The sequence below is a fragment of the Eimeria maxima genome, genomic scaffold, assembly GCF_000499605.1.
Source record: "Eimeria maxima Weybridge genomic scaffold, Emw_scaff509, whole genome shotgun sequence".
Classification (NCBI taxonomy): domain Eukaryota; phylum Apicomplexa; class Conoidasida; order Eucoccidiorida; family Eimeriidae; genus Eimeria; species Eimeria maxima.
In genome coordinates this window covers 9,776-21,964 of record NW_013563878.1, presented here as the reverse complement: position 1 = coordinate 21,964, position 12,189 = coordinate 9,776, and the positions used below count along the sequence as shown (strand labels likewise).

The 12,189-nt window shown below is 48.9% G+C and overlaps 2 protein-coding genes across 2 annotated transcripts; both read left to right on the top strand.

Annotated features, from left to right (window-relative positions):
• Positions 1-509: 509 nt before the first annotated feature.
• Positions 510-1,178, top strand: EMWEY_00035850 (transmembrane trafficking protein, transmembrane protein Tmp21 precursor, putative; the record flags this gene model as incomplete). The annotated part of the gene is made up of 1 exon (XM_013478590.1): positions 510-1,178. One exon carries the CDS (start codon positions 510-512, stop codon positions 1,176-1,178), a length of 669 nt encoding a protein of 222 aa, XP_013334044.1.
• A 2,118-nt stretch (positions 1,179-3,296) lies between these two features.
• EMWEY_00035840 (hypothetical protein, conserved) lies at positions 3,297-11,722 on the top strand (the record flags this gene model as incomplete). The annotated part of the gene is made up of 11 exons (XM_013478589.1): positions 3,297-3,445; positions 3,853-4,480; positions 5,067-5,205; positions 5,358-5,410; positions 5,880-6,272; positions 6,500-6,589; positions 6,799-6,868; positions 7,646-7,713; positions 8,169-8,258; positions 9,051-9,129; positions 9,471-11,722. The coding sequence occupies 11 exons, from the start codon at positions 3,297-3,299 to the stop codon at positions 11,720-11,722; spliced, it is 4,011 nt and encodes a 1,336-aa protein (XP_013334043.1).
• Between the last annotated feature and the right edge of the window lie 467 nt (positions 11,723-12,189).

The window sequence follows — 12,189 nt, the reverse complement described above, 5'->3', positions numbered from 1 at the left end:
GTCTATATGGGTGACTGGCGGGGTAATCCTACTAACCTATGACTCTATCTACGGTACTCGATTCTTAGAACATTTGGCACCATTAATTACCTTTCTTAGTTGCTAATGTCATAATCATTCTCTTTATGGTGAATGAGCTACTAGAAATCACACGAGAGCAGCATTGTAGTGCCTGTGCACTACAGAGGCTGTCGTACGGCTTCTGTGCGTTATTTGCATGCATTCTGTTCGACAAAAGTGAAATTCTGGGGTTGTGAGCAGTTGGTTTTATTAAATTGCGGTTATATTTAGCAATTGTTATTCTTTGAAGAGATTTGCTCTTTAAAGTCAACGTTTTCAGCGGTCTCGGTGGTCATTCCCTCTCCCTGCCTGCTTAAAAGACACGAGCACCGACCGCAGCGCAGGTGAAAATCCAAACTTCTACCTCACTTTTTGTCTCATGCAGTTGAACTAAGGTCGCCTATTTGCTTCGTTTTTCGATTTCTCGACGTAGCTGACTCCGCAGCAAGATGGCCCCGAGCTTCCAATGTTCTCCCCGTTGGGTGCTGTTGGTGTTCCTCTTGCTCGTATGTTTGGGGTGTATCAACACCTGCGCATTTGAGGCATCTATCGACTTGGGTCCTGCTCAGAGGCGCTGCATTGGAGAACAGCTCAGCAAACATGTGTTGATTGTGGGGGAGTTCCGCGTGTCTCACCCTGCTGCTACAGTGCCCGGCGGCGCTGCAACGGGGCCCCTGTTGATGCATGTGCACGTGACTGATCCTGCAAACAAGACTCCTGTGTTTCAGCAGAGCAGCAGGGACCGCATCAAGACCGGCTTCACGAGCACCAAGCCCGGTGTGCACATGTTCTGCGTGAAGAACTTGTCGCAGCAGCAAATTACTGTAGACGTGCAGCTTCTGTGGGGCCCAGCAGCACGCGACTACAGCCAATTGGCAAAGGCAGAACACATTGACGAGGTGATGCTGCAACTGCTACAGCTCCAAGACAAACTGAAACTTTATCACAACAACATCCTATTCATGAGAGAGCGCGACGAACAAATGCGGCAGCAAAACGAGCAAACCGCCACACAGCTGATTCTATTCTGCGGTGTCAACATCTTTCTGCTCGTTGCCTCAAGCGTAATTTCAGGTTTCTTCTTCAAACGCTTCTTCCGCTCCAAGAAGATCATTTGAACTTAAGCTGCTACAACATCACCATGAAGTCAAGCCAGGACGTCGTGTCAGAATTATAATCTGCGCCGAATGCAGATCATATGTTTTGCTACTTCTGTTGCATATACACGGGACGCGTCTCTACCGGCTTCTTATACAGACGAACTTCGCTGCAATCCCCACGCGCTGTTCGCCCTCAACAGCTCGGGTGTACATCTAGAATCCGTGCACGTACATACACCGAGAACTTCGCATTGGCTGGTCCCGGTGCTGTGCACACTTGTGCTGCTGCTGCCATCTCCTTCTGTCTGCTGTGCGGCATTTGTGTATCGCCGGTGGCTTATGGTGAAAGTGTTGATGATGTACATGGTTGCTATTATTTCATCTTGGTGTACAGGCATTCGTTGCAGTGTACTTCCAAGCAAGGCACAGAGAGGCGAAAAGAGCAAGAGAACATCTGCTGCGCCTCGTGTGCAACACATTTTCTTTGCAGCAGACGTTTGAGTGTTAAACACACCTAAATATGTTCAGGTGTACGTATACCTCAAGCAACGCATCTGTTTCAGTGTGACAAGACAGCTCGGAATGCAATTCGTGCAGCGTAATCTTAAGAAAAAATTAATTCCCTGCATGCATGCATGCGTATATGCAGTGGCTAGCATGTGCATGGATTGAGGTTTATAGGCATGCATTGAGGCCTATGGGGATGTATTGTGGGCTAGTGTATGTAGTTGTTTAGGGCGGAATGCTTTGGAGGGGATTCTACTATTAATTGCATTTCCGGGTGTGAGCTGCTATCGCAGCTCACAACGATCCCCGAGCAGCGCTGTAGACGATCACAGCAGTCTTCTAGATACTCGAGCACGCACAGGCCACATATGAAACCGTTCACATGAAGAGAAGGACAGTAATACCATGACTGTTGTTGACGTAGAATTACTGCGGTCAATTTCCCCTTGGTTTTTTTTCTATGCTTGTGGGTCTATGCTTGTGGGTCTGTCTAGTGCACAACACTTGTTTTGTGCCAAAAATTGATACTCCTTCAAAACAACTACGGACGGTGCTTTTCCCGAGTGTCTTGAAAATCCCATCTGTTGGTTTCTCCGTTGTAGTAGCATTGAACGTCTTTTACGGCTTCCTCTTTCAGTGGGGTTTCCTGGAGTAAGGCTAGCTTTCTCAAGCGATAAACACATTTTCTTCTCAATTAACGTTATTATAGCGCAGTTTACATTATTCCAAGTTGAAGGAGATATTGGGTCTCGTTTTTGGTTTAGTCGGATTAACACCGATTTATCACAAATAAAGGCTGACAGGGGGGTGACCTCCAGCCTCGGCAAGGTCGGCAGAAGGGGTGGGAGAAGGCGGCCTGTAACGAGCATAACGTAATAATATATGGTAAATATACGTTCGAATAATAAACTTAGTATGATTTTCATTGATATATTTTCATTGATATACTTTCCTGCTCACGATAACCTTCACTCGATTTGTGGGACCACGCGTTTCAGCCATGCATGTGAGCCAGCTGCGGATGTTGTGTCTGCGCAGCAGTCTCGTTATAGCGCAGAACGATAAACAAGGAAAGAACGTCACGCCAAAATATGAATATATAAATTATATGTTTAAAAAAATGAACAGAAGCCTCCCCTCCGCAAGGCGCTTTTCATTCTTCCCATATACTACGGAGCTCAACACACGAAAGACGCGCCGCGTTTAGATGCGTGGAATTTAGGGTTTAGGTTGATTGTTTGAACTTTGTATTATTTATTTTCCTTGCTTTCTCCCCCCCTCTTCTTACCCCGAATGCCTCCTTGAGCTCTGAAGAAGGAGCCGTTTCTGCTCACTAGCGGCGTTGGCGTGTCCATACACCTCGTCGTAGGAAGCACGAAGCGGGCAACAAATCAGCGAATAAGAGAACCATATAGTAGAACTATATTGAAAACAAATGAAAACACAAGATAAGATATAATAACTAAATAAGGGAAAGATCTAAGACCCATAGCTTCCACCCTCAGCCATCTGCCCGGAAAACAGTCAAATGCATAAACAACCAAACAAGCACTCGAGCAAGAACGAACGAACAAGCCTACCAACAAGTGAAATCAAACGCTTATTTATTTTCTTAAACTTTCCAGGAAAATGGGGAATTTGTGTCAACACCATAAGAAACAGTTAGAGCTGGAGGCGGATATTTGCTTCCTTTTTTCTGACACCTACAGACAGAACGGCATTAAAATTCAACAAGAGACAGCCGCCCAGTGCCCCCCGCGACTTACAGACAAAGACTGGTGTGTGCGGCTGCTGCTATGACAGCTGCTCTTGCGGCTCCTCTTCCTTGTTACAATGCTATCGCTGTTTCTTCTTCTTGCGTCTCTCGAAGTTAATGATGCGGGTGCCAACGCTGCTGGTATTACTTCTGCTGCTGGAGTCTTGTTGCAACTCCACCATATTGTATTTCTGCCGCTATTGAAAAGGGTATTGCTCTCAAAGCGCTTACTCCTTCACCAACTCCTTTTGGTATCGTAGACGTCTGCCTAATTCTTAGTTTGGCTATTGCATCTACTTCCGCCTAATGCTTCTCCTGATACGTTCTATGCTTCCTGCAAACACAACCTTGCTCATCAGCAGCAGTAGTTGCAATACGAGGAACACCACGACCAGTGGCAAGAACAACGAGTATGTGGGGTTTGTTCAGGGCTGAAGTTATGGATAAGGGCCCTTCCCAATGGCGAATGCTGGTACCTAAATCTTTACAAGAAGAAGAGGCAGCAGCAGCCGCAGCAGCAGCACCAACAGATTGTGTGCAAAATGACAAGCGCCACCGGTGGAGCACCATGGGGGGGTCAAATGCTCCTACAGAAGTGCAGATTGAGGGAGTTTCTGTAAACCTAAAAGAATTGTTATCTCCTCGCACTATGGCTGCTAGTGCTGCTACGTCTCCTGTTGATCCTCCTCCCGGTGCAGCAGGTGCAGAAGCAGCAGCGACGGTAGACTCAGCAGCGAGTCCAGACGCGGCAGGAGCAACTGTCACAGCGTCAACGCCAGCAACAGCAGCTGCAGAAGCACGAGCAGCAGCAGGCAGCACCAGTTGTGGGCGTTGGTGTCAGGTGGAGACACAACAGCGCGGCTGTTGTGTGGTCAGTTTCAACACAATGTGCTATCTACTGGAGCAACTGCAGCAGGCAAAACCAGAGGCCCTTCAAACAGCAACCATGTCTCCGGTTCTCCCCACCTTCAATCAAAGACCTGAGGAAGTCCATCAGGCAGTCCTCGTACAGGCCGAACCAATTGTTCTCCAGTCCACTCTACCCCTCCCGCAGCAGGTAGGGCTTAAGCGTTAGGGCTTGGGGCTGGCGTGCGCAGGGAAGGTAGGAATGGAACTATAGTCTAGAGGCGCATAACTTGCGGTTTTATGGATTCATGCTTAGAGTTGAGGGGCTATTGATTAACGTGAAGGGCCAGGATTTATTCGTACGGAGAGGAGGTTAATTGTTAGACTCTACAGTTCAACAGCTAGGGATTAAGTTCTCGAGATTATGAGTTAGCTTCCAGTGTCAAGGTGTTTGGATATCTAACCCCATTGGAAACCTGAAATCCTGCCCCCAATAACCTCGCCGTAGCTATGCGGGACAGTGTTTCAGGTTTAGATTGGGTTTCTAAACCTTGCGCGTGCAGGGTTTAGTGTTTAGCGCCTAGGGTGTGAAGTGAGGGTTGCCGCGGAACCATTTATCTCGACATTGTGGCGTCGCTTTAAAGTCTATAGCTTACACCCTAGACTTTAAAGCATAATCCCTATCTCCTGGCAGCCAGGCACTGAACGGAGAGAGGGAACGCAGGAGGGGCCACCGAGGCTTTAGTGGTCATATTATAGGGTTTAGTGTTTCGTGTCTGTTGGTGGGTTGTGTGTAGGCTGAGGTGTACTGCGAGGTTGAGTTGTTGTCGTACACTCCTTTCAAATCATACATTGCCATTGGAGTTGCAGCTGCTCCTTATCCACCTCACCATCTTCCAGGCCTCCTCCCGGGTTCCTGCGCCCTCCTTTCCACAGGTAGGGCTTGGGTTTTAGGGTCTAGGGTTTAAGGCTAGGTGCTTAGGGTTTACGACATACGGCTTACTTTTGAAGGTATTGGAGCTTAATTGTTTAAATTGTAAGGTCAAGTGCGTAAAGTTTAGGGTTAGGGTTTAGAGTGCTCTGTTCAGGCCAGGTGTTTAAGGGGGGCCCTGTCTCTGCTGCAGATGGTGACGTGCTGATGGTGAGTTTTCGGCCATGCTCCGGTTGTCGCGTCCCTCACACTTCTCTAAGCACTACACGCTCAACTCTAGCTCGGAATCTGAGAAACAAGTGTGGTTATATTCTGAGGATTTCTACGTGAATTTCACGCTGCTTCATTGGACACCGAAAGTCTGCTACGGCGGATTTCGGGTTCAGAATTTGGGGTTGTATCTGTGCCGATATGGTAACTGCTTTGGATTTGCGCTGCTGCGTGTAGGTACGGGCGACTGTGTATATGTCATTGTTTGCTAGGGCTAGGGTTTAGGGCTTAAGGCTTGGGGTCTTCTGTTTAAGCTTGTGGGGAGGGACAGGTGTTTGGCGTTGAGCGATTAGGCGTCAAAGTTGGGTTTTGCGGTTTGTGCGGTGGTGCAACCAGATAGGAAAACATGTTCGCAGGAAGGGTCTAGTGTATACGATTTGGATCGTAGGTTTTGCGTGCGTGCGCCTAGGAGGGGGACGTTATAGGGTGTTTGTTTTGTCGCAAGTCCGGCCGGGTTCTGTTTTTCTTGAATGGGGACCCAAAGTGGACGGTGCCGTGTGAGGAGATTTTGCTCCCTGAGACGGGCGGCGAGGGTTCACTGGGCTCGCTTTCTCCTTTGGGATCGCCTCGGGATCATTTCCGTAGGCGTTCGGAATCGTCGAACGGTGACTACTTCTCCCCTCGTGATATGTACATCACCTTGGGGGTTTTAGGGAAGGGGGAGCTGGAGATCAACTTTGGAGGGAAGAATTTTAACCTCAGCGGAGAAATCTCGAGAGTCTCTAAAGGCATCGTCCTTTCTACAGCCCCGATCGCAGCCAGGGCCTTTGGCTACAGACTCGCAAAGTTCCACGTCATGCTCGTAAGCCTGAGAGTTGCGGGCGTGGGCTATGGGGATGAAGATTAGGTGTTTAGGTTTGGGCTGTTGGGATTTAAGCTCGGAGTTTGGGGCTGGCGTGTGAGGTTCTGGGCTTGTGGTTTACGTTTTATAGTTGGGGTTTTGTGTCAAGGGTTCGAAGCCTTGGGGTTATGGCTTGGGCGTGTTTAAGGTTTATCTGGCAGGATGTAGGGCTTGTGTCTTGTATGCAGGACGAGCTAAAACTCTTCTACTCCTGCTTTAACCCTCCGATGGTGCCAAAGGCAAAGGGAATGGTTGTTTTAAACATCTCCAGGCAAAAGGTACATCTCGTTCCCCTCCGGTTTAGATATTAGTGTTGAGAGACTACGCTTTAGGGTTTAAGGATTGTTGCTCAGGATGCCAATCTGAATTTAGTTTAGGATAAAAATTGAGAGATGCCAGATTTAGGGTTTATGGTGCATGGCTTAGATTACGTTAGGGTCTCAGGTTTGGGGTTTACGGTTCGGGGTTTAGAATGTTGGTCATGCAGGAATTTAATGAAGAGCTAAAGGAAACATACGGCAAGGACTTGACAGACGTCGCACAATATGCCCGTGATAGTGAGCCGAACACAGGCGGCAAACCACAAGCAGTAGATTCTACACCGAAATTCCGAATTAAAGCCTTCGCTCGATGTCTTTTATCCAGGCAAATACTAAACTCTCAAACATGATACCAGACTTTAAAATTCACACCTCCCTTATTCGTCAGAGCCAAGCACACCACCGAGGTTTAGGCTTAAGGTTAAGGGTCTCGGACGTAGGGCGTGTAATTCAGTCAACAAACGCAAACTAACCAACTTTTTCCGGCAACACGACATACGCCGCCTGTCACAAGTCGACCGCATTTTCGAAGACTTCGATGGCGACGTAATTCCTATCTCTTAAACCTGAAAGCCTAATCCTCTGCGGTTCATCTGGTGTTGTAGTTCGTTTCGGCTTGCATTGGACTTGGCATTGCTCAATGCTTTGCCTGTCCCAAGACTGGAGTTTGTTGGCAACGGCTATGGGTTCGAATTTCGCTTCTAAGGTTTACAATGTAGAGTTTAGGATATAAGCTTTGTAGAGCCTTGATTTGATTTGTCTTTAGTCGTGGAAACTTAACGAGTTTTTGAGGAAGACTTATGGCAATGACATGTCAAACTGCTCCATCCGGCGCAAGCAAAGTGACTTCACACAAAACATCACTAGCGACCGGGACGCAACGAGCAGACTTCAATGAAACAGTGGAGGCAACGAGCTAAGCATTGGTGCTTCAGAATGTGGCCCGATGGTTGCAGGGGTTAGGAACCACTAGCATCTGAGTTAGAGGGGTTTGGGTTCAGGGTTTGCTCTCAGGCGTTGAAACGATGCTGATCGAATACTTCGACGTGGTAAAAAAAAGGCAAGACTTGGTCAAAATCGGAGTGAGCCTGACTCTACAATTTAGTTCATGATTTAGGGTTTAGAACTATATATAAAAGTGTAGTATACCCCGACCGCCCCTCTTCAAGGAAGAGGGGCGGTCGGGGTATACTACACTTAGTATTAAATATCTACAATATATATTACTTATAATCGATATGACATTTGTACTTCTGGACATTGAACAAGACATACGGACAAAAGCATCTACAATCTACTGCATACATTAAATACACGATGGTGGCGTGCGTTATATATCCATGGAAGTCGCCACTATCGTGCGCGTGTGCTCATGTGAAGGCTTGTGCTTGTTTTATCCTGATCAACACACAGCAGAAACGCTGGAAGCCATTTTGAACGTTCAGTCACCGTATAACTGCCCGCACGCTTATCAATATATAAGCCTGGCTTTTTATGTATTTTTTTTAACGAGCGATGTAGCTGTCCTTTTGTACAGGCTGTTGCGGATCAAGCCCTTCTGCGCCCAGCAACGGTGGACTCCTTTTTAAGAGACCGATATAAAAAGGGAATTAATGTTCTCTTAAAGGTAATAATCCCTGCTGTGTATGAAATTCGTTTTCTAGTTTGGCTTTACGCGCACACGCACTAGTGTAAAGGCAAGTTCTCCAAGACGTTCTCTGGTATGTAATAGACACTTCAGCAGACACAAACCCATATATATCATTGGGTCCTACAGCAATAGTAGGGGAATCCTTCTCATCTCAAATTTCTGATTTTGCAGTTCTACAGTTGAGCTGCTGCTACACCTAAGCAGCAATAACCTTGTCGGCTCAGGACATATTAGGTAGCAGTAACATCCCTAGAAACCGCAAGAAACCCGCAGACAAACAAGGAGGTGCTTGTCCTTATACATAAACCGGTGGATCGCTATTTCCGTCTAACGCGCATGCTGAGTCAAATCCACAGGGGCACATAAATCTGGACTCAGTACAGGAATTCAAAACCTTCAGATCTTACTTTCTTACACTCTAGCTCAGCGTTCCGTGGCTGCAGTGTAGGCGCGCCCCAGAATCAATCCTAACAATATGTCTCCTCTCTAAAAAGGCCTACGAGAACCTGAGCATTCATGTGCACGCACGTGGTGATGGCTGGCATCTAACTAGCTTTGAAGGCAACTTGATAGCCGTCTAGCTACCTAGATAGATAACCAGGCAGCGTCGGCGATCCATGGGATCTCCTGCTAACAGCAGCGCAATCGAGACGGCGCATCATCCTGTTGTGTCCCGTTGCTTTTGTTTTGCATGAGAGCCCCAACTGTGTTAATCGTTGTCGCTAGTGTCCTTGTATTAGGGTATACCGCTCTGGGTTTACGTTGCAGAACCGCCTTCGGCAAATGTATGAATTGTATTCTCCTGAAAGCCTGAAGGAAGTTGATTCCGTTGCAGAGAAATATCCTCGTGAGTTTAGTGCGTACTGTGGAGAGCCTAGGGCCCACTTTGACTACTGTCATTTCTCCTTTGTTCGGGTGTATCGGCACCTTTTGTTTATTCGCTTTAGTTCAATTCTGGTGTTTTTGTTGCACTCGTTCATTAGCATCAGCTGAACTGTGTCTGTTGGCCTTGGTCGTCTGAGTTTATGAGCACTCTTTTTTTGTGGGCTTTCGTTGCGTTCTTGCACGTCCATCAGGTTAGTTCCGTGTATTGTTCGTGTTCGTGCTGGTTTATTCCAGCTCTTTGGATGTTTTTTTGGTTTATCTAGCGTTAGTTTGCTTGTGCTGTTGGTTTTGGTTTGCGTTTAGTGTTTGACGACGCCTTTGTGCTATCCCTGAAGATGCGCATTCGCTACGGTATCGATCTTGACTCGTTCCCTCCTTTCGAAGTGGTAGAGACAGAAATCCAGAAGAGGGAGATCGAGGGCATCGTCGGGATTGCCCCAGCAGTCGACCCGGCGATTGTCTCCCCAATTGAGCTCCTCGATCAGGAAAAAGAATCGTCAGAATTTCCTGAACTCGAGTCCACGCGCAGCAGGAACTCCCGCAGCCTCATTCTTACCCGTCCCTTCCGCCAGCAGCAGCAGCAGCAGCAGCAGCAGCAGCACAGCAAGTTGTGGGCGCTCCGAAGCAGATCGCGTTTATCTATTCACGATGAAGCCTCTGAAGACTCAGTTACTGCTTCTCCTTGGGGTAATACAAAAAGGACGGTTCCCTCGTCTCAGCAGCAGCAACTGGGAGCATTTGAAGCCTCTGCTGCTGCTGCAGCCAGCAACGGCTATGCAGCAGAGCCAGGAATTTCTAAGCAAAGTAACCCACGAAGGTACACGAAGACCCTAACGCAGCAGCAACAGCAGGAGCAACAGCAGCGCAAAGAAGAGGAACAAGAAGAGCAACGCCAGTTGCAACCGGCGAAGCACCAACAAAACCAGGAGCCACTGCAGCGGCAAAGGCAAGATAAACAACAGCAGGAGCAACAGGAGCCACAGCAGCAGCAGCAAGAACCACAGCACCGACAGCAAGATCAACAACAGCAGCAGCAACAACAGGAGCAACAACTGAAGGAGCAGCGGCACGATAAACAACAGCAGCAGCAGGGGCCACAGCAGCATCACAAACAACAGGACCCACCGCAACAACAACAGCAAGACCGCCATCAGCAGCAACAGCAAACGGAGCCCCAGCAACAGCAACAACTCCATAACCCACATAAGCAGCAACAGCAGCAGGGACTGACCAAGCAGCAACACCAGGAGCCACACCAGAGGCAGCAACAAGAGGCGCGGCCTGAGAGACAGCAACCAGATGGGGGGGAACAACAGCAACGGCAAGAACAGGAGCGAACGGAGCAAGGGTCGCCACAAGAACAAATGCAACAGCAGCAGCAAGAACACCCGCAGCAACAAAGGAAACATACAAACGAACAGCAGCCAACGCAACAACAAAAGCAAGGCCAACAGCAGGAGCACGGCGGCGAGGGAAAAGTCAGCGACGATATGGCAAGAAGCGTGCCTGCAGCTGAAAACCCTCCAGCAAGTGCCGCTAAAACAGCACCAGCAGAAGCTGCCGCAGACGAGAGTGGACAACGAGACACAGAAGCAAGAGAACCTACTCCAGCAGCAACCGCAACGGACACAGATGCAGCGGGGGAAGCAGATGGAGGTTTGACACCAGAAGATTCGATGGTCCGAGCCACTGCAGAAGCAGCCGCTGACCTTCTGTCTTTCCTTGAGCATGTTCCCACTGCTGCGGTAGCCGAAGTAGCAGAACCACTGCCAGAGGACCCAGCAGCAACAGAAGTAGCACCGGCGATGGCAAATGCGCCACGGGAGGCGTTGCCAAGACCAAAGCACGAAGAGGCAAATATCGACGAACAGCAGCAACAGAAAAAGCACCAGCAACAACAGCAGGAACATCGGGAGACGCAGCAACATCAAGAACAACAGCAACAACAACAACAAGAACAGCTTCAGAAGCAGCAACAGCAGGAACAGCTTCACCAGCAGCAACAGCAAGGGTCGCCCCAGCTCCAGCAGCTACGAGAACATCAGCATCAGCAGCAACAGCAACAACGAGAACATCAGCAGCAACTGGAAGAACATCAGCAACAACAACAGCAACGAAAGCATCAACAGCAACAGCTCGAACAGGACCACCAGCAGCAACGGCACGGACGGCAGCAGGGGACAGAACAAGAGCAAGAGCAGCAGCACACAGAGCAAGAACCGCTGCAGAAACAGAAAGAACAGTATCAGCAGCAAACACCGCAAGAACAGGAGCTGCAGCAACAACACGAACAGCTCCTGAGGCAGAAGCAACAGCACGAAGAGCAGCAGCAACAGCAGCAGCATACGGATCCACAGAGGCAGCTGCAACAGCATGCGCAGAAACAAAGAGGAGATGAACCGCAGCAAAAGCAGCACGAGCAACCACAGAACCCGGGCCAGTACCAGCAGCAACAGCAGGAGGTTCAACAGCCACAACAACATGAACAGCAGAGCGAACAATGGCAGAGGCAGCAACCGCAGCCGGAGATGCGGCACGAGCAGCAGCAGCAATAGCAGCAACAGCAAAACAGCAAAATGCGACAGCAAATAATGCTGCAATGGACTACATGCACCAGAAGCGAGCCGCGGTCTTCTTTTTAAGCAGATGCGGTGACAGCATCAGCAGCTACGCTGAGAAAAGAGGAAAGGGATCTAAAACGCAAATGTCATTTTTTGGTCCGTGAGGTACAAAGAGCAACAGCAATTGCTGCGGTTGCTGCTGCTGTTGTTATTCCTCCTGCTACTGCAACTGTAGCAACAGCAACGCCAGCAGAAGCTGCAACAGCAGCAGCAGCTGAGCGCTTCGCTGCTGGCAAGTGGAATTTTGCTCGTCTCAGCATTGCTTCCGCATGCTCTTTGAGGCATTTGTCTTTGTGTATACTCCGATTCTGTTCGCCTCCTCCTCTCCGTCCCCCATTTTGTCTCCTTTCTTCTTCCTCCTTTTCTCCCCCTTCCTTCGCCAGTTTGCCCCCCCCCCCCCG